We start from the raw sequence: 22,827 nt of genomic DNA on the forward strand, positions 1-22,827 counted from the left end.
GCAACTGAGCGCGGAAAATTAATATTGACACTAGTGGCAATGAAAACACATTTGTACATTGCCCTGATTATCTAGTTGGAGCAATCTAATTCCCAGCTTTCCCCCCGCCACTTTTTGCCAGCACACCAAAACCTTTTGTTTCATGTAAATCCAGAAATTCAGAGACTTTTGTGGGCAGTATGCAATATTTGGGGATTTTATTTTTAAACCTCAAAATTAGAATGACTAAATAATTATTTACTTCATGAACTAAATTGAGAACTCATCTAATCTGAACCAATCTTCTGATCTTTGTTCTTTTCCTCTGCTAACAACTTGAGTCATCCCTACTAAGTGTACTGAATGCATCAACATCATTCTTTTAGAAATTGGTAAGAAAAATAAATCTTCTGCACACAGCATGAGATTATGATATGATTGGGAAACAATATGTATGGTGCTTCTGTTTCACAATTGATTGCTTGAACAGTTCAGAGGAGAGAAAGAAGGGTCAGAAGCTATGAATGTATCAGATGCCAGGCTTCCCATGTTCCTTCACATGCCAAACACACGTATGGCAGCATCTAAGCAAACCGGCTGCCCATGTTAGCACAATGTCGCCCAGACAACTCATCTCTTTACCCTGTAGCTGAATCTTCAGCTTTGCCAGGAACCTGCACAGCCTTCCTCCTCCAATCGGAGAGAGCTTCTACCCCTTTCTTCAGTGACCCAGCTGCTGGGGCTCACTGACGAGACAGCCTTCCGTTCCATCTCTGTGCCTAGTTTCTCTTTATTGCACTTGCCATTTGGTTTAATTTCCAATTTTACATTTCCAAAATTAGTTCATAAATTCCTTTGCCGCGGGGAAAAAAAATCAAATATTTACATTCCAATGACCAAATATACAATGCTGTACTAAACAGGCCTTCAACAAAGGTTTATGCATTTTAAGGAAAATACAAGCTTCTTCTCTTAAATGAGAAAAAGAAATTGAAAAGGTGAACATTAATTTTTGATACACTGCCTGTAAATCCTGAGGCAAAAGGAAGGTCTTCAAAATTATCCTTGGGGGCCTGACAATGGCTCAACTGGCTAATGCTCCTTTTGGAAGTATCAGGATCCTGTATGAACACATGTTTCTGTTCCAGCTGCTCCACGTCTCATACAGCTTCCTGCGTATGCCCTGAGAAAGCAGCAGAGAATGGCCCAAGTCCGTCGAGACCCTTCATCCATGTGGGAGACCTGGAAGCAGCTCCTGGCTCCTGGCTTTGAATAGTCTCAGCTCCAGTCATTGTCACCATTTGGGAAGTGAACCAGTGGATAAAAGACCTTTCTCTTTTGTCTCTCCTTCTCTCTGTAAATTTGCCTTTCCAGTAAAAATAAATCTCTTTTTAAATCCCCTTAGTGTGAATTAAGAAACAAGTGAACTGGAATAAGAGCCTGGCATTGCCCATTTGCAAACTGGTCTGACACCCAGGCCCAGGGGCACGAGCAGTTGCTGGTGCCCCATTCACAAGAAGTCACTGAGAATTACAGGGACCTGTCCTGTGGCTCAGTGAATGGCTGCCCTCAGACTCAGATGTCTCAGCAGAGTCATGCACACTCCCTTCCCTGCGCAAGAGCCCAACACCATCAAGGTTGTGGCTGTATCTTCATTTTTCTGTGATCAATGCCAAGTGTGTTGATTAAGATGGGACACGAAGAAACACTAATCATTTTAATAGTATGCTTGTAACAAGTAGAGGAACTCCAAAAGGGAAATTAAAACCATGAAACAAAAGCCAGCATTGTGTTGCAGTGGGTTAAGCTGCCACCTATAACTCCATATGAACTTTGGCTGGAGTCCTGGCTGCTCCACTTCCTGGCTAGCTCCTTGTTAATGTGTCTGGGAAAGCAGTGGAAGATGGCCCAAATGCTTGGGCCCTTGCCACCACGTGGAAGAGCCAGATGGAATTCCTGGCTTCTGGCTTTGGATTGGCCATTTTATGGGGCTCAGGAGATGGGTAAGTGGATAGAATGCCCTCACTCCTCTCTCCCCATTTCCCCCAGATACAGGAAGAAGAAAGGATATTGGAAACTGTTGTCTCACCCATTTCCCCCATTCTGCAACTCTCCCATGCATGCACATGGGCGTGCATCCTTAAATATGTAAACATCCTCAAAGTAAATTTATTATTAACAATTATAAGCATATTTTAAAAATCTCAGTGAGTCAACACAGCAACAGATATTACTGCTTCCTTGCTTAAATTTATTGCAACCATCTGGGAATTCTTTTCACTATGTGATTACTGTAATTCAGTTGCCAGTAGAGATAAGAGGTATTAGGCTATTAAAAACGAGTTACAAAAGGCAGAAACTGAAACCCTGAAGTCATTTTACATGATCACACTACAGTTTTGGATGGCATCAATTTGTTTTATATTCTGCTTAATGGCAACCAAACTTTATGGATAAGATCTCATAACACCTTAAATAACTTGATAGGAATTGTCATGGTTTTATTAAAATATAAAAGCCAGAACATAAAGAATACAATCAAAATTTCAAAATAATAGAAACAACCTATCAAACTTGACATTTTATAGGCTTCAGTGCCTCTCTATATCTTCATTAGTTCAACTGTTAAATAAGACTCATGCTGAAACATGTATTATAAAGTTCTCCCAAGAATAATGAGCTAACTCCACAAAGGGTCCAGAAAGGTCCAGCTCAATTCATTCTGCTGTTGCTGTGTTACACCTGTGGTGAGGATTCTCCATGTCCCTGTTCTCATATCAATAAATAAATAAATAAATAAATAAAAAGGGAAAAGGGTTGGGGTTTGTGACACACCAGGTGACTCACAGCCTGCAGGGCCAGCATCCCATACAGATACTGGCTCACATCCCAGCTGTTCCATTTCCAATCCAGCTCTCTGCTAAGGACCTAGCAAAAGCAGCAAAAGATGCCCCAAGTATGTGGGTCCCTGCCACCCACATGGAAGGCCTAGAAGAACCTCCTGGCTCCTGACTCCTGGCTTTAGTCTGGCCCAGTTGCTGCCATCTGGGGAGTAAACAAGACAACGGAAGATCAATCTTTGTCCCTCTCTCTCTTTTAACTATGACTTTCAAATTAATTACGCTTTAAGAAAAAACTGATGCTCACATTCAAAAAAGATAAGCTTTCAGATTGATAATATTGATTTACTGGTTTTGCTTTTTAACTTATTTTATTTCACAGGCAGTAGATTTGTTCAGTGTTCCTAAGCATAAAAGGCTATAGTGTGTCTTCTTAAGGAAGAAATACATTCAGGGATGAGATACAGAGCTATTGGCCATTAAGAAAACATTAATCAATCATCAATACACATTGAATAAGGCACCTTGAGGCCAAAACACACATACAACAATGTGACTACTCAAAACTCAAAAACTACAGGGCAAGTAAAAGAAAAAATACTGCCATATTACAAATGGTCACTAATATGAACAGAGCTCTTCCAATTTACATGAGACGGAGGAACCATAACATTCAAAAACAAGCAAAGAGTCCAACAGATCATTCAGATATATGAACAATTAGAAACTAGATAGCAGGAAAGGATTCCCTCCAGTTTAAAAAACATATATATTTGGGACCGGCGCAGTGGCGCAAGTGGTTAAGGTCCTCGCCTTGCACGCCCGGGATCCCATATGGGCGCTGGTTCTATCCCGGCAGCCCCGCTTCCCTTCCAGCTCCCTGCCTGTGGCCCGGTAAGGCAGTCGAGGACGGCCCAAGCCCTTGGGACCCTGCGCCCGCGTGGGAGACCCGGAAGAGGCTCCTGGCTTCGGATTGGCACAGCATCGGCCGTTGCGCTCACTTGGGGAGTGAATCATCGGACGGAAGATCTTCCTCTCTGTTTCTCCTCTCTGTATATCCGCCTTTCCAATAAAAAAATAATTAAAAAAATAAATCTTTAAAAAAAAAAAGAAAGTTGGGTACACTGATATTCATCCACCACCATAAAGCAACTCCGCATTTTTTTTTGTCATGGAAAGCACTGAAGACATTCAGTTGAGTGGGAAAGATGGACTGATGTAGATCTAATTTAATCTCATTCGTGTTTGCATATACATATTCAGAGATGAACCCAGACTGCTTATAAGAGATGCGACTGGAAAACTGTTCCTCTGTGCAACCTGACAGGTTCAGTCCTCAGGACCAGATCAAAGAAGATTTCTTATTTCTCATTGCACAGCAAAGAGCTATAGCACTGTCCCAGTAAGAAGCAGTGAGAACACAAGCGAGGCATAGGCCCATGGCATGTCACCCCTGCCGGCACTGTCACCTGACTCCTCCTTGGCACAGAGGAGTCATTATCTGTTGAGGACAGAGAGACACAACTTACTGTCAAAAGTTGTGTCAAAGAAACACAACTTACTGTCAGAGTGAGACTTAGAGAAAGAATCCCAGGAAGCTGAGTTCAGTAAGAATAGTCTGAGAGCTGTTAGACACATTACACTCTTTATGAAGAACTGCAAGACAGGAGCTCAAAGACTCCACTGATGACATAGGGAACTGGACGGGAAACGCAGGTTCTGACTTTTCTGGTCCATGTGTACTAGACACATGTGCCGACACACCACACTGTAGCCCATAAACATGTAACATTATTAACATTCATCAAAAAAGGAAAGAATAGGGAATCTATACTTGCATTTCATATGTATTTCCGTTCTGGCTTATTAGCCTTTTCTTTCATAAAGACATGCTTTACACACTGTTAATATAAGTGAGCCTAAGATAATATATATGGGCTACACGATTAACAGAAATGCTTTTATTGGCTGGCACCAGGAAAAACGTACCACCAGCAAAAGAGTGCACTCATGGTGTCAGCATTTACTCTGATCCAGTGGCATTTCCCAATTGGGAATATGAGGATCTCAACAAGAGTTCTGCCCAGGAGAGTGAACTGTAATGAAGATTTGCTGCTAATTACATTCAAGGGACCTGGCATTTGCCCTCCACCATAGCAGTCAAGAGCAACAACCTAGCCCAGCACAAGCAAGGCATGTTTTTTTCCAAGAGCATATTTAGCAGTGGCTCAGAACAAATGGGCAAAGGAAGAAGGCTGTTGGCACAGAGGGAGCGCATGAGTGATTCTGGGGAAATGCTTTGCTCCATGAGATTTGGAAAAAAAAAAAAACAGTCCATACATGAGTTGTTTCATGCCACAATTTAAACATAAGATGGGAAAATGTTTGTATATGCACCTAGCTTCTATCAGAAAGAGATTCTCCAAGCATAAAAGCAATGACACAGAATTTTAAAACATACATCCTTGAGGGTGATGGTGGTGGTGGAGGTAGTGATGGCGACAGTGGTGATGACGGTGAGGGTGTTGGTAGTAATGATGGTGGTGGTGGTGGTGGAAGTGGTGGTGGTGATGGTAGGGGGATGATGGTGGTGATGGTGGTAGTAATGATGGTGGTGATGGTGGTGGTGGAAGTCGTGGTGGTGATGGTAGGGGGATGATGGTGGTGATGGTGGTGAGGGTGGTGAGAGTGGTGGTGGTGGTAGTGATGATGGTGATGGTGGTGGTGGTGGAAGTGGTGGTGGTGATGGTAGGGGGATGATGGTGGTGATGGTGGTGAGGGTGATGAGAGTGGTGGTGGTGGTGATGATGGTGATGGTGGTGTTGGTGGTGGAAGTGGTGGTAGTGATGGTAGGGGGATGATGGTGGTGATGGTGGTGAGGGTGGTGAGAGTGGTGGTGGTGGTGATGGTAGGGGAATGATGGTGGTGATGGTGGTGAGAGTGGTGGTGGTAGTAGTGATGATGGTGATGGTGGTGATGGTGGTGAGGGTGGTGGTGGTGGTGGTGGTAGTGGTAGTGATGGCTCAGCAGTTAAAAGGTCAGTAAAGATGCTTGCATCCTCCATCAGAGTACCTGGTTCTATGTCTGGCTCTGGCTTCCGACTATATATCCTTGCTAGTGTACATGTTGGAAAGCAGCAGCTGAGGGTTCAAAGAATTGAGTTCTAATCACTCAAGTGACTGAGTTCCTGGCTCCCAGCTTTGCCCCAACCCAGTCCCAGCAGTTACAAACACTAGAGAGGGAGCTAACAGGAAGTCAGTCAGTCTCTAATCTCTCTCTCTCTCTCTCTCTCTTTCTCCACACACACACACACACACACAAAATCTTCAAATAAGTGAAAGTAAATGTTTTAAAAACCACAACAGGTAGAGAGAATTTCTCCAAAGTTTGAGAGCTTTTCGAAGATATTCGCCATAATGATTACAATATAGAAAACATCCAAAATGCCAAATGCTGACAAATTGTGATGTGCATACAACAGAATATTATGCAGCCAATAAACTTATGTTTTCGAACTGCTAGCATCATGAGCACATAATAGTAAGAGAAAAATATTCTGTTTTGTGGTTCCAATTTACTCAGGAAGTTTGCCACAGCAATAACATTTTTAGCATTATTTTCTCTGCCAAATATTTGTGTTGGTTTTTCTGTGCAATCTCACTAAGGGGTTATTAGGGCTAGGGTTAATGTTAGTAAAGTGTTAGAGTTAGGGTTCAGGTGGCAGGTACAAGAGGAAATTGGGGCAGAGAAATGAGGTCACTTCCACAAGGCCACTTAGCTTGGAAATGCAAAGCCTGTTTCCTCTGCTATCCACAACCATGAATTGCTAAGAGTAAAGTCTCATCTGTTTTCAAAAACTCAGAAATCCAAGTACCCACATACACGATGACTGAAGTGGAGCTGTGTTTTCTGTCTTGGCTCTAAGATTTAAGCGATGGTTTTCCAACAACTCCTGAAGACATTCGTGTTGATATGTAGAGTTAGGTACCTGTGATCCCCTTTACCAAAAGGATGGCAATACATAAATTCAATGCTGGGATTCTCAGTTACTGTTCCCGCTGCATATTGATCAGTGCCCAGGCAGATTTGTCCTAGGAGATGAAACTGGGGAATCTTTTTAATGTCTACATTTGTGTGTTTTCCAGAAGGTTACAGCACGTCTGCTAAGTATGGATCCCAAGCTATTTTCATCTCCATTCTTCTCATTTTTTATTCCCAATCAGATAAAAAATAAATAAATACAAACTAGCTATCCATTCATCAAAATCACTTCAAACTTATTTATGGTACAGCATTGAGAAGCTTCTGAGAATAAAAACAGAAACTCTATTATAGTTTCTATTAATAAGCGCAGTCACTACTTGTTATGAAAACATTTTGGATATGGTATCTTACTGTTAAAATCAAGTCTATCCAATAAAGCGCTATAATTAGCGTTGTATGGTCTCACGGAAGTCATGAGAATTTTCTAAGTCTACAGGGTGGGAAAGTAAAAACATGGTTTTCCAGTTTGAGAAAAAGAAAGAAAACGTATGTTATCAAGGGCTCAAAATGTCAACATTTAGGAACTACTCACAAATCTATCATTACAAATGATCCCCTCGACAATTTTGGAAAGATGGCTTTTAGACAACTTTAAGTAGAACTGATATTAGAGAGGGTTCCCGGGTGTTTTTTTGTTTGTTTGTTCGTTTGTTTGTTTGTTGTTTTTTGCTCATTGCTTCATTACATAAACATTAAGTGTCTCTTGTATGCCTGGTACTTTTCTAGACACTGGCTATTAAGCAGCAAACAAAACAGCACAGTGGGATCTGAAGGGACTGCACTGAGAGTCCAGAAAGACACGAAGGTACATAGCAAGGAAGAAAAATAGGGCAGCCAGATGGGACATGGGTCCTGGGGAGACTGAAAGTCATAAATCCAAACAGTCCAGCCAGGGAAGGACATGCCAGGCAGTGCCAAGGCCCTGGGGTTTTGAAACTGAATCCATTCCACATCTAAAGAACGGCAGCAACAAAAAGACCTCCACGATGTCAGTGGAGGACTAAGAAAGAAGCAGTAAAACGAGCTCAAAATGGAACCAAGGAATCAGGTGTTACAGGGCCTCAGAGGCCATGCTAGACTTGTGGGGTTTCTTTCATCAATACTGTTGTTTTGTTTACAAAGAGAGATGGGTAGCAAAAAGAGGTACAGATAGAATGACTGCACAATCTATTATTCAAATTCTTGCTTTTCTGTTGGCAAAAAACATTAGACTTGATAGGACATTGGTTAAACAGACGATGACGAGGATTTGCCCAGGAGAATTTAGCGAGGTATATGGAGCCTTAGATTTGGAGCAGGGGGATGGTAAGATTGGCTTTAACCCAAACCTTCAGGCTCTGTGTTTAAAGGCCAGAATGAAGATGAGAGCCAGGGGAGTGCATTTAGGAGGCTGCTGGAGCGTGCATGTGGTGGTGAGCATGGCAGATGCTGGGTGGGCTTCACAATCAACAATACTCAAGGATAGACTGAACGTGGAGAATTAGAAAAAAGACCGGGGGTGGCTGAACAATTGTAGGGACTGTGTCGGCGTTAGGGGAGTAGGAGAAAGGCAGCAGGGACAGACAGGAGGTGAGGAGAGACAGGAAGCACCAATAAATATCTAGGTGGAGACGCTGAGATATGGCAGGTACAAGGTAGATTGAGATTCCTGAGACTAGATGACAACCCGAAAGAAACAGGCAGGATGGGGCGGGGGAGGGGTTCCCAAGAGGCAGGGAGGAGAGAAAGCAGTAGCGATGGAGGCTGAGAAGTGACCGCCAGGAAGGTGGGCAGAAATCTCGAGCCAGCTGACCCAACTATGTCCAGTGATCAATTGCACCAAGTGCTGGGATGGTCCTGGTCGGCTTCGGACGGTTTCCTATCGAGTTTGTGGGGCAGGGTACTCAGTGTAAGTCTCGTGGAAATTTGAAGTGAGGAGCGGTAGACAGATCCCAGCGGACTTAAACTTTTTGTTCAGTGACAAAGGGGGTCTGTACAGCACTAGGGGTGACTTGCAAATTGGGCATTTTCTCCTAACTAAAGAAGGTCCAATTTTGCCACTCCCCTGCCTCCCCACTCTACCTGGGATCCCAGGAATCGGAGTCGAGCATTCAATGACAGGAGACAGGAAAGGAAGTGGAGAGGATTTATCCCAACAGTGAGGGACCAGAAAAACCCGACCTCTACTTCTGACCACCAAGATTCCCTGAGCAGCTGGCCACCTGCTTCTGGGGACACTCTCTCCACTGTTCAACATCTGGGTTATCCTTACAGTCTGTGAGCTAACCAAACTCCAATTAGTACATTCTATCTGAGCAAGTTAGCCAGAGTTGGTTTCTACTGCTGGCAACCAGGGCATCCTAGTATATCTGCCATTCTCAACCATTCAGCTGTACAACAGCTAATGAAATTCACAGATTTTCAAGCTGAATTGGTTTTCCCAGGTAGGCACAAATGAAGGCTTAGAGGACATTCTAATACTGGAAAAATCAAGGCTTCACACTCCTACGTTGGGTCCAGCTAGCATCGTGGGAAGTCTGCAGCTGAGCCCTTCACCGCCCCCCCCCCGAGGGTCTGGCGATTGTTCATCTAATCTCGTTCAAACAAACTCAACATAAAATTACTGAGTTTTAATAACTTCAAAGCAATAATCCATGAGATAGGCGCTGTGGCACAGCAGCTTAAGCCCACTATGTGAGACACACACATCCCATATCAGATTGCTGGCCCAAGTCTCTCAGCTGTTCCACTTCTGATCCAACTTCTTGCTCAGGAGCCTGGGAAGGCAGTGGATGATGACCCTGCTACTTGAGTGACTGCCATCCATGTGGGAGACCTGGATGGAGTTCCAGGCTCCTGGTTTCAGCCTGATCCAGTTCTATCTGTTGCAGGTATTCTTGTAGGATGCAAAAGAGATCACACCGGAAAAGTCTAGGATGTACTAAGAAGTCTATTAACCAAGCTTGGTGATGACAGTGCCTAACAGACATCAGCAAATGAAATCACTGTGACAATCTAGTCTGAATCAAAACCTGAGAGGAACAAATAGTCATTACCATGAAACTGGTCTGTTAAACTGAAGACGTATGTCCCAGCTTCCCCAGCTACGTAAGTTATCCCAAGAGACATGCAGCAAACAACCTGGACACACTTACAAAGCTACAAGCATTCACCTTTCCCTGGCTTCTCTGTCCACATTCCATTACTGCTAGGCCTCACCTCTCCTGGAATTCTTGAAAGCACACAAAATTAGAAATACAGAGCATCTTAGCATTCGCATCACCACTGAATCACCCAAGCAGTGAACAGAGGGTGAGGAATACCTACAGGAGCCATGTTCAGGGGCTCCCTGTCCTCAGACTCCGTCTGCAGGGAGCCAGAGAGCAAGCAGGTACTGGGGAAGGCCAAGTCAGAGTGCAAGAGTGACAGAAGCACATAACCAAGAGAGTGAGTCCCTCCCTATCATGGCGCTTCATGGCGGCTTCCAAGGGGGATGGGTGCACGGCAATGCAATACTGACCCCTCTCAGGTTCCAGGTGATGATGGCTGAATGTCACCTGACTTAAAGGACGGTGCAGTTGGGGAAAAAATGGCTTCCAAGCCTGTGACCCTGAACTAGCTGCCTAAGACCACAACAGCATTTAGGAAGTGAAGCAGTAGATGGAAGTTCTTTCCTCATTTCTACTTTTCAAGAAATATATATATATATTTTAAGAAAATATCTGATCCATGTGAGAAAAGTGACTCCATAAAGTCAAGTACAAAGTAAATGTTATTCTACTGGTTTTGATGACATTGTATGGACAAAGCCATGAGTGGATCAGACTCTGCAGCAAGCTGCGGGTCATCTCCCAGGACTTCCACTGTACGCCACATCACTCAGTTCCACAAGCTGTAGACGTGGAATGATAATGCTTGACGTCATTTCCTGAAGGAAGGAACATACGACAAACAGACGAACTTCAATGAAATGTTTTAAAATGTCTCTAGCTACATAATTCCTTACATTCTCCTCTGGCATTTAAGACTTAAGTTCTATGGGTGAGTCACAGAAAAAAAAAAGACTTCTGATTCAGAATCAACAAAAATCATAAAACTGTTCGATTTTTGAACATGATGTTTAAATGCCTCTGGTGGTCCCGTCATTGTTCTTGGAAAGCGTGTCATTTGTTTCACAAAACTAGCACACTAGATACCATGTTCGATTTGAGCTTTATCTGGAAGACACTGCGTACAAACAACCAAGAATTAAGATTATGAAACTCCAGCCTTTCGGATTGATTCTTGAAAGCTTTACTTTTCTTATTTCCTTGTTGTAATCCATTTATTTGCGAGGCACTGAGAGAGAGAAAACAAAATACAGACAACTCCTACCAATAGTTTATTCCCTACATGCTCATGATTTTCCAGGCTGGGTGACCCTGAGCCTGGGAGCTGGAAACTCAGCCCAGGTCTTCTTCGTGGGCAATGAGAACCCAATGACTTAAACCTTGCAGGGTCTGCATAAGCAGGAAGCCTGCCTTAAGGAGCCAGCCATCAAACCTAGCTTCTCAGATGTAGGACTTGGACCTTTTAGAAGGTATCTTCACATCCGCCTTGCAATCTATATTTTAAATAACAAAATTACCTTTTTTTCTGATTTTAACTTTCTTGAAATGATTTTTATTATTTCTTGCCATTTTTCACTTTCCTGAAATAATTATCACTTTTTAAAAAAGTGCTCACAGGTTACAAATGTGGGACAAGAAACTGGCATGATGGCTCAATTGGCTAATCCTCAAACTTAGAGTGCTGGCATCCCATACAGATGCCACTTTGTGTCCTGGCTGTTCCACTTCCATTCCAGCTCCCTGCTTGTGGCCTGGAAAGGCAGCAGAGGATGGTTGAAAGCCTCGGGACCCTGAACTCACTTGGGAGATTCAGAAGAAAATCCTGGCTCTTGGCTTTGGATCAGCTCAGCTGCAGTTGTGGCAGCCATTTGGGGAGTGAAACTTCTCTCTGTAAATCTGCCTTTTCAATTAAAAATAAATAATTTTTGCAAGGTATGGAGCAAGACAAATTCTCCAACAGTTGCCTTGTGCTCTTACACACAGTCCTTATCTGTCTGTGACCCAGTATCTGTATCCACAGGAGGAGGGCAACAGCACCTACCTCAGGGAAGCTTTTGAGAATCACATAAACTGGGCCCAGCGTGGTGGCCCAAGTGGTTAAGGTCCTCGCCTTGCACGCCCGGGATCCCATATGGGAGCCGGTTCTATCCCAGCAGCCCCGCTTCCCATCCAGCTCCCTGCCTGTGACCCAGGAAAGCAGTCGAAGACGGCCCAAGGCTTTGGGAACCTGCACCCGCGTGGGAGACCCGGAAGAGGCTCCTGGCTTCGGGTCGGCATAGCATCGGCCATTGCGCTCACTTGGGGAGTGAATCATCGGACGGAAGATCTTCCTCTCTGTCTCTCCTCTCTGTATACCCGCCTTTCCAATAAAAAAATAATAAAAATAAATCTTTAAAAAAAAAAAAGAATCACATAGACTAATACATGTAAAACACCTAGGTCAGTTTCCGGCATCTATGCTGTATTGACTTAGGGTTTGCTCTTATTGCTATGGTCGCAATTAATTTATCCAGGTAGCCCATCAGCTGTCATTTTTCAGTCAGTAGCAGTGCTCCAAACAGGAATGTGAACGCAAACAGCTAGATACAAACTAACTGTCCCACGTCCCTCCTTCACAAACGCTGGACATCAACAGCTTGTGCAGGATGAGCACGCAGGAAGTGTCGATGCAAGAACAGGAAGTGTGAAAAGAACTGCGATTTTGATCATAACACAGATAGGTTAACGTTCACAGCAAAGGTGGCCTGAAACAAATGATGACATGTTCCTGCAGGCAACTGTACTCTGTCTGTTTCCTCTGTGGATGTGTCACAGACAAGAGAAATGACAAGCTTGGATCTGGTCCTGGAGGCTGAGCCAGACATAACAAACAAGGTGAAGGTTAGGGCACGGCTCACATTCATGACCAATCACGCATGGACCTACGGGTTCTAAATGTCAAAGGAGTCGCACATGGTGACACTGCACTCCAGAGAGACAGGAGTGTCAGCAAATAAAGTTCAGAGACAGAAACGAAAACAGGCATCAACTGTCAGTAAATAAGAGACTCCAGAAACCGGAGGTCATGCACAGATTACTTTCCCAGAGCTCAGCTACAAGAGTGAACACAAAATGCACCGTTGTTACCACCTGCAGTGACACATGGAAATACACTGTCAAAGGCGTCTTAATAAACATCCTAGCTCCATCACAGTGACCAAAAGCACCCGAGGCATAAAGGATTTCAGAACTTGCTACAAGCATTGTGACGGACACTACAGAGATTGTGAATAGATTCCTTTCTGTGTTTACAGGAAACAATGTCTCAATTAGGACAACATTCAGAACAGGAGTAATTTTGCTTATGATACAAGAAACCCTCAAATTATTCCAGGGCTGGTACTGTCTGCAAGGATCCAGGCCCTCTCTACCATTCTGTTTCTCTATCCTGAGTATGCGGCCACACTCCTCAGGGTCACAGCAGCCTACACCACATCCTGGTGAGAAGACACAGGTTGAGTATGACCAAAAAACATCAACCAACAAACCAAACAAGCAAGCAACAAAACTGAAGACAAAACATAAGAGATACGCCTGTTAAATCTTTTGCAAATCTCTTTCATGGGCTTCACAACCAACCATCAGCAGACTGTCACCTACTGAGCTACATGGAACTGCAAGTGTAACAGGCAGTAGTTTTAACTGGATACATCTCACCTACACAACATCAGTAAGACAGGCATCTTGGAGAGGACTGTAGAAAACAAGGTGTGCCACAGAATGAGACACTTATTGAGTCTAGGAACAGGGCAACTGCTTTTAAAAACAGTCCAAAGAAAATGTCAACTTCATAAAGTCTGGAGTCTGCCATTGAGATCCTCTAACTCCTTTGACAATCCACAAACTTGGGCCTGGCATGGTGGCCTAGCGGCTAAAACCTCACCTTGAACGCACCGGGATCCCATATGGACGCTGGTTCTAATCCTGGCAGCTCCACTTTCCATCCAGCTCCCTGATTGTGGCCTAGGAAAGCAGATGAGCACGGCCCAAAGCCTTGGGTTCCTGCACCCACGTGGGACACCTGGAGGAGGTTCCTGTCCCCCAGCTTTGGGTTGGCACAGCACCAGCCGTAGTGGCCACTTGGGGAGTGAATCATTGGGCGGAAAATATTCCTCTCTGTCTCTCCTCTTCTCTGATTATCTGACTTTGTAATAAGAATAGATAAATCTTAAAAAAGAAAAAAAAGGACAATCCATAAACTTGCCTGTAGCAGACAGAGCAGACACAGCATGCGCTAGTCTGCCAAGGCCTTTTACTGACAAGTGTGTATTTTCTCTTAAGTGGTTTACCAGCTAACCACTTCCGAACTTAAGGTTCTCCACTTAGTCTCCAAGGACCCAGCACTCTCGATCAAAAATCATTCTCTCTCAGTTCCAGTTCAGCAGAAAGACTTTTGCATTTGAAAGTACTTCACAAAGGCTTGCACAAAAATATACAAGGGTATTTCAAAAAGTCCAGAGAAAATTATATTCCAGAGAAGTATACTTTGATGTAGAAATTTTTTTTGCAATCCACGCACAGCTTTTTCATGACATACATGTCCCATCTCTTTTTTGATAAAAACCCTTGAATCGTATTTAGAATTTAACAAAACACACAAGCATTCAATCCATCTACCTGTACGCACTTGAGGTGTCTCTTAGACCACCACCTAAACCCACATGTTTTTGATAGTTATTGTGGTCAAAGTAAGCAGAACTACTCAACTCAGGGGCAGGAGTGTTTGACTGAGGAAGTAAGTTAAAGAAAGTTTTATTTGATTAAAACCATCCTAATTAACTTTACGATAACTGTAGGCAAGAAACACACTTCTAATGGAAGCGGTGTTTAGTTACACATATTTGGTAATAAGTTGATTTTCCATTTTCGTGACCCTCCTCAACAAACTCAACTTGGAATTGCACTTGAGATGTGCCACTTTGTTGGCGAGGCACTAGAGGAACAGGCATGGGTGAACAGCTCTCATCTGGACAGGGTGTCTGTTTTCAAGTTGGAGACCGTAATAGCTAATAACTAGTAATATCTACTAAGCATATGCTGCGTGCCAGCTGCTTTATATACACAAATCTATATTTATATAGATATACACATAGTTGCCACATGTGGAAACTATTACTTCTATATTCTCAATGAAGAATCTGAAGTTAGAGGTACAAGATATGCACATGAACTTCCCTGCTGCAAAATTTCCAGCTCTTTCCAGTACACCATGGTACCTCTCTGGACTTTTTCTTTTCTAACCAACGTAGCAAGGCTGAGCTCTGAGCCTCAGAATCTTAAAATTTTGAAGCTGGAAGAGTCACTAGAGTTCACACAAAGCAAAATGAAGTAGTTCCTGTTCCAGAAAGTCCACAGCATGTGGGTCTGCAAAGGCAAGAATAACTTGGTAGTTAAATCATGGCTTAAAACACCTGTCTTAAGACACTATCGGAGGACCCAGGTTCAATTCCCAGCACTGAATCTTGATTCCAGCTTCCTGCTAATTCAGACCCGGGAGATAGCAGTGATGCTATGAGTTAACTGCAAGACCTGGGTTGAGTTCCTTTCCTCAGCTCTGACCCCAGCCCAGCCCAGCCCAGCCCAGCCCAGCCCTGCCCTGCCCAGCCCTTGCCCATAAGAACAACTGAGGGATAAATTAACATGCAGGAGTTTCCTCTCTCATGTTCATTCTCTTTACCCTCACTCTTTCCACTGCCTGTTGAACAAATACATTAAATATGAAAAGAAAGCAAGACTGTAGAACTTAACCCAGATCACCACAGCTCCCTTCTTTGCTGCCAATCCAGTGGGTTTCACCCTTCCCTCCACTGTGTCCCTCTCTGGTCTGCCTACTGAATAATGCCAGTCACCTTGACCCAGTCACTGTTGACCAGTAAGGCAACAATTTAAGGTAACAGACATGATGATGAAGTTAGGCCTTCTTCAATATACCAGAACCATCCTGCAGTTCTCAAGCATTCAAGATATCTCTGAGTTGCCTTTTGGTTTCAGGTGAATTCAGTGTGCAGCCTTCCAATTGCTACAACACTTCTATCTGGTATAGCTGAGATTTTGTGCACAAACTTCAGATTCTACAGTTTGACCACACCACTGACAGCAAAGAAAGCAGCTAATTCAGAATCCCACGAACTGCTGGCTTGCCAGTTCTTCTAAGACATTTTATAGTGGAGCAGGTAGGACTACTTTTCTTTGGGAAATACTAATCTTTAGTGTTTTAAAAGAGGAACTAGAAATGTTTTAATAAGCCGATAAAGCTCATTTTTTATAATGGCAATATACAAGCCAATTTTGAGCCCCTTCTATGATCACACAGCCAACAAATACTATGGCAGGTGTGTGTGCGTGTGTGTGTACACACTGCTACTTCCCATAGTACATATTAGAAGAGGGAAACGAAGTAGAATTGGTGACAAGGGAAGCTTGAAGGGAAGACATAAGAAAAAAGGAATAGAGTCATCAAGAGCGAAATGAAAAAGGAAGGCAGAATCTAAGAGGGCCTACGGAGGAGAGACAAGGGGAGCAACTGAGAAGGCCTAGAAGAAAGGAAGGGGGACCAGAGCAGGACAGGCAGTCCACGGGGTGGGTATGTGAAGAGCGTACTGGTCCTTCTCAGGGCCCTACGTTCGTGGGTGTGCTCAAGCAGTGATGTTAGGAAGACTCTTGAACCCCACCCCCCCCAGACATTTAGAGGGACCTCTGTTTTCAACAGTAACTTATTTTTCTAAGAAAAGGATTTCAGGATATTTCAAGTTGACATGTGAAACCCAAAGACCCTCTAACTATCTCTTTGTGGTGCTAAAGCAGTTTAATCAGCTTAGCTTCGTGTTTTGGGCGATTAGGGCTACCTTCGCTGCAGATCAACATTTGCACATCTGTACTTATCTCCTACACACAGACACAGTCTCAAATTCATTGGCTGTGGTTGGGACCTACAGGGGACAGAGTGAAAAAGGGGGGTGAAGTGTGCATAGTTTTAAAGAAGGCACATTTTAAAAATAATTGGTCAGCCCACAGGCACAGCATTCAACCTGTCAAAAGCTCAGCCTTCTTTGAGATGAGCATGGCAGGTGACTGTGGTGAAAATTACTCTCTGAGCCACGCAACTGACACCTAAGGAATATCATTTCTTGTACAATGTCCTGGAGCCCAGATTAAAAAAAAAACACATCATCTCCATGTTTAAGCGATCCTTATGAGATTTAAGCTGAATAATTCATTCCTACTTTCTGAAAATGGGCTTCACCATTTTTTTTTCTTGAGTGGTGAAGATTTTTTTTTTTAAAAATGACTCTCCTTTTGAATTTTTTTTGAACGGCTCTAAAGTTAGGGGAAGCGTGTCTTATTCACCCCAATGATTTTTAAACTAGAATAGTTACATAAATGAATTTCTTTTTATGTGTGTTTTGCCATTACCCAGGAATACCCTACCTGACTTCTGTTCACAGCAAACCTGCCCATTCCAGCCCAGACATTCCATTATCTTTTTTTACTTGACTGAGTTTAGATTCATCTGATGGTTTTCTCTATTTTTATTTAAAGGACTGATATTGATTAGCATAACTGTTTTAAAATGCAAATATTCCAATAAATGACCTATGTATTTATGATTGTCAACTGTAAAGATTACTTAAGGTGCTACTGCACCAGCAACTACTCATGAGGAACACAGACATAATAAATGTCTAAAAACAATTATCACAACCTATCCCAAATAATTTACAATGTGAGGTTCCCAGACCAGGCTGTAGAGCTGACCAATTCCCAAAAGGGTACAAAGAAATCAAAGATGAGTCCAAGATATTTTCTCTAGAATAAAATTAATTTATAAAAAAAATTGAAAAGTCAATAATATTGACTTTGAAATCTCATTACAATAGCATCCTCTTTTCAATGATGAAAACGTATTTGAATAAGGCAGTTCTGCAAAAAAAAAAAACCTCCCCTATATACAATGACACAAATTTCCTATTTTATTTTTGACATGTGCAATGAAATAGAATATTATAAATTGGAAAGAACCATTCTAAATAAGCTCTAGCAATGAAGTACTATGAATGGAGTAAGACTTTCTGCCAAACTGAGATGTTCTGAATTATGACTCTAATGCTCTAATTCTTTAATCTAAGACTAACATTGAAATTCACACAAGGAATACAAATTACATGAGGCAAGATTTATTCAGGCTAAGAAACAATCCAAGCTACATCAGTAAAACACGTTTTAAGTACACACATTAAGTAAGAACAACATGGCAAGTAGAGGAAGATGTTTAAAATGCCAAATTTTCAGTGTTACCTAAGCAGGACACAGCTGCAGTTCATTTATAAATTGCGTTTGATGAATGATCCTAAGAGTTTCAATATGCTGATTCAAGAATCTGAGACCAAAGGATACACACACACACACACACACACACACACACACACACACACACACAGAGTCAACAACAGCTACCTTAGCAAAAGTAAAGTGCTTTCATTCCAACAGTCAAATCGCATCTTTCTAAAGAACTAAATCAGCAGTCTATATCCTAGCACTGTGCCCGACAGGGAGATGGCCCCAGTAGCTGGCAGGTCACCACATTCACTGCGCTTTCTTGGAATGGTGATTTTTAAGTAGCAACCAGTTGGTTTCAGAACACAGGGTATCCAGGACAACAGATAACCGGCATCTGTTAGAACGAGGTGCCCCCAGTATTTTATCCTGATTACACTTTTTTTTAAGGAAATATTCAGCTTTTAACAGTAGGAAATTGATTTTCCTGCAGTCTCCACAGTATGACTGGAAGAAAGGGTATGGAAATGCTAATAGGAAGAAACCACCCACAGCGCTACTGGATGTAGCAAATATAACAGAATCCTCTGTCTACAGAGTCAGGGGCATATCACTCAACCACTTCCATCAAGACAGGATTTGTTCCCCTTGATAGATAATTTAGATCATATTTCTTATTGATACACTGTAATAAGGAATTCCGTTAAACAGTCTCGCTGAAGCTCAACTGTTTGGGACAGATCCATTTATCCATACTTGGCTTGTAGTCACCTTGTCTTCTCTCAAGGCTGATCTTTCCTCTGATGTTGACTCCACAGGCAACTTCACAAGTGGAGAAGTGTTCGCTGCTAGGATTTCAGGGCCTCTAAGGTCTTCCTAGCCCGTAACATTATTCTCTTTCTGTTTAATGATGCCAAAGCTAATTTAAGCAAAAGCAACAGCGAAAACCATCTTTCTACATACAGTTGTGAAGAAAAAAAAAGTGGGGGAAATTTTTCACACTGGAAAGCCACATTCACTGTAAATGGATTGATGAGAGGAGTTAGGAAACAAAATCGACAGATAGCCAGGAGGTGCAAAAAGGGAAGAAGGACCACTGTGGGAGAGGAAGCTGCAGATTCCACCTTGACCTAAGAGTGTCACAACCACCCTCTTAGAAACTGGGGCAGTCAGCTGCTGGGCGTGGCTGGGGACCAACAGCTACCTAACCCATCTAGCTCTCCACTTCCTATTGTCCGGTCATTTGTAACTTTCTGCGAAGCAACAAAATTACCCACATTTGGCACCTGGTAGTCCCACTCAGGAGCAGGGAATGACTTAGAAAAAAAAAAAACATCTGTGACCCTGAGATCTTTCTCATTCAAGATGACACCTCTCTTTTTGATAAAGTCCTAGGATTTTACATTCATGGAAGGAGTTCATCCTATGGCAAACTGCCATCACTGGGGAGTCACAGACAAGGGGACTTAAAAAGATGTAAGGTACAAACAGAGTGAAGGACACCCCTGGCCTGAGAGCTAGAAGTCTATTAGACCTGTCCATACGTTACAGAGTGCTTGATGCAGCAAACACATGATGAAAACGTCTGGTGGAAACGTGTGACAGTTCTGTTACTGCCTCAAGCAGTCTATATATTTTTTTCATTTTTGAGGGTCAAAGATTTTTGACAGAAACCTTTAACTAAACATCACACACACAGAAACTCATAATTCTGAACCGCTTTTATTCTAGACATCTTATTTAGAGTGTCGCATACTCCCTGTCTCCCCGTCAGGTGCCACCATACACACCACCTCAACTTTAGTGCATTACCGCAAGTGAAATGTCACATCAGCCTAGCGCCCATCACCACTCATCCTAGAGCAAGTTCCATGTAAATCTACTTAACACTGGTTTTTCCTGATACAGTTGGTTACATTGTAAAGCTCCAGAACACGGTAACACCCTATGGATTCCTAAGCCTGCACAGACTTTTTTGGTGAACGTGTTCTTCATTTTGGTCACATATCAAAACAACCCCATCACAAAAGTATATAGCGTTAAGTTCGGAGCTATCAGTTCAACTCATAAGAGATGCTAAAACAATTTGTTGCAAAATTAACCTTCAAGCCTAAAGAAAGCATTTCCCGCAGGGAAAGCCACAGCTGGAGCTCAAACAGAAATGCCTGGTGAGACAGGTAGTGGGAATGTAAAAGCCGGCCTTATCTCAAAGCTTAGAAGGTTTTTCTACCTCATCAGTGGCAGCAAAGAGATAGAACTTGAAAGTTTCTGCGCGTTTCTGCCTCCCAATGTCCAATAGAAAGTACTGCACTTTGCTCTTGGTGTCTACTTACACGCGAGCAAAAGACAATAGTGACGGTAGTGGTTTTTGTGGTTTTTTTTTTTTAACTTTCCCATGCTGCCACCTCACAGGATGGTACGTGGAAGACAGAAACACAGACTTTCTGGCATCACAGGCTCTTTTTCATCACCATCTGACAAGTCCCCCTGGGTCACCCACCAGTCTCCCCAGAGCTGGCACGTTTGCTGAGGCTCATCACACTGAGAGCCCAGCACAGCCAATCTGCTCGGGTTAGGTCCCCGTTGTCACCACATTGGCTTCTGCCCACCTCAAGGGCATCACGACTTGAGAAAACAAGCACCAACCATTCTTGGAAAGACAGCGCCCGAAGGATTTTTTTTTTAAAAAAGATCAGACTAGTTACTGAAAATTAATTTTCCAAAAATAAGGTGCAAATTCCAGTAAGTTGAACTTTCTGCAATGAGAAAGTTGCGAGAAACACTGCTTTAACACAGCGAGGAAGCATTTATCTAGGGCAAATATTTTAAAGCAGTTTTACAGGTATTTTTTTTTTCAAGAAAGAAAAAGAAATCTTAGGGATTCTTATAATGTTTAAGGGCTTGTCTAACTGAATGCCAGGATTCTGCTGGCTCTCTCGCCGTGTCAACAAACCGTGATGAGACCCAAGCTGACAGTCGACTGTATCTGGCTGCTTACAAATATTTGGTACGTTCAAATTCTAATTAAATAGTGGCTGTCACTGCTTTACAGCTGCAGAATCCCAACAGAAACACCCAAAACGGACATTTTTGTATTTCTCTACTTTTATGCACAGCTCAAAATAAAATGATATTTCTCATTGCTAAAACCCTACATCTTCCGGAGTACTTAATTTTTGTAAGGGGCTCCAACAGGGTCCCCTGATTTAAAAAAAAAAAAAATGTGCCTTTAAATCACGGGGGGGTGGGGAGGAGGGTTTCCAGGCTTCACCCAGAAACTCAAGCTAGGAAGAGTTAAAAAAAAAAAAAGTTATTAGAAAGCATCACCGACAAAATGCTTACCCGCAAACACCGTGCGGGTTAAAAGTACCACTGCCATTAGAAACATCTCTGTGACGGACGTTGGCAAGGCCACCTGCGCTCCCTGCAGCGAGCCGCCTCCCTGACGTCCAAGGGATGGGAGAAAGGGCGCTCCTGCCTGGACCAGCTCCTGCCTGGACCAGCTGCGGGAGCTTGGTGGCGGGACGGCGCGGGGCAGCCCCGACCCTTGTCACCAGTCGGTGCGCAAAGCCCAAGTGACAGCTGCACCCCCACACACCTCCTATCACCCTCTCCTAAGCCCCCGAACTCCAGCAAGATGCTCCCCGCTCCCTCAGCGTGGCAGGGTACCCACCAACCCGAGTCCCCTACTATCCTCTCCCAGGAATTGCCCGGCATTTAGCGCAGCGGCGGCCGGCTCAACCACTGGAGGGGGGGACCCCGTCCGGAGTGGCTCCATCCCAACTCGAGACTCGATTTCCCCCACTAACTTTATTCCCTCGCCACCCCACCCACCCACCCCACCCAGCCTGTGGCGCGCGGCGGCGGAAGGAGGACTGGGGTACACTCTGGGTTTGAAATGATCCCCCTATGCAAGAGATTTAAAAAAAAAAAAAGACGCTCTCCGGGGGGTAAGAGGGTGGGTGAGTGGGTGGGTGGGAGCACGGAGACATCGAGGTACCTACCATGGTATTCTTGTCCTGGCACGTAGTAGGTGGGGCTGCCCGCGATGTGCAGCGAGATGAGCACCTCGCCCTGTTCCCCGTCCCCTTCCAGCTCCCCGTGGTGGGTGCAGAGGAAAAAGAAGGGCGAGAAGCGGGGGGAATAGCCCACGGCCGCGCGACCCCTCAGCGTCGCCCCGAGGAGCAGCAGCAGCAGCAGCACCACGGGCAAAGTCCGCGGGGCCCAGCGCCCGCGCTCCATGCCGCCGCGCACCCCGCGCGCCGCTCGCTCATCCAGTTCGGGACACGCCGGGACCGAGGGAGGGCGAGGCCGCCGAGCGGTGACGAGCCGGGAGGGCTCGGCCGGCAACTTCCGCGGGGAGACCGCGCGGCTCCCAAAGTAACTTTGTGAGGGCCTGGGGAGCCGCGGGACGCCGGGGCTTTTGCGGGCGCCGTGAGCGCGAACTCCGCAGCCTCGGTGCGTCGCCTCCTCCTCCTCCTCCGCCGCCGCCGCCGCCGCCGCCGCCGCCACCAAGGCCTCGGCGCGACTCTCCCCCTCGGCCAGGCCTGGGAAAGCGGCCG

The 22,827-nt window shown here is 44.1% G+C and overlaps 1 protein-coding gene across 2 annotated transcripts in view; it reads right to left on the reverse strand.

Moving 5' to 3' along the window:
* Nucleotides 1-22,507, reverse strand: part of RELN (reelin) — a 357,318-nt gene extending 334,811 nt beyond the window's left edge. For both annotated transcript variants that reach the window (XM_040971387.1, XM_040971386.1), the window contains exon 1: nt 22,270-22,507. In XM_040971387.1, coding sequence (XP_040827321.1) covers nt 22,270-22,507 — 238 coding nt within the window. The remainder of the gene's footprint in view (nt 1-22,269) is intronic.
* Nucleotides 22,508-22,827: the final 320 nt, after the last annotated feature.

This window comes from Ochotona curzoniae, unplaced genomic scaffold (genome assembly GCF_017591425.1).
Source record: "Ochotona curzoniae isolate NIBS_2020 unplaced genomic scaffold, NIBS_Ocur_1.0 contig_21, whole genome shotgun sequence".
Classification (NCBI taxonomy): domain Eukaryota; kingdom Metazoa; phylum Chordata; class Mammalia; order Lagomorpha; family Ochotonidae; genus Ochotona; species Ochotona curzoniae.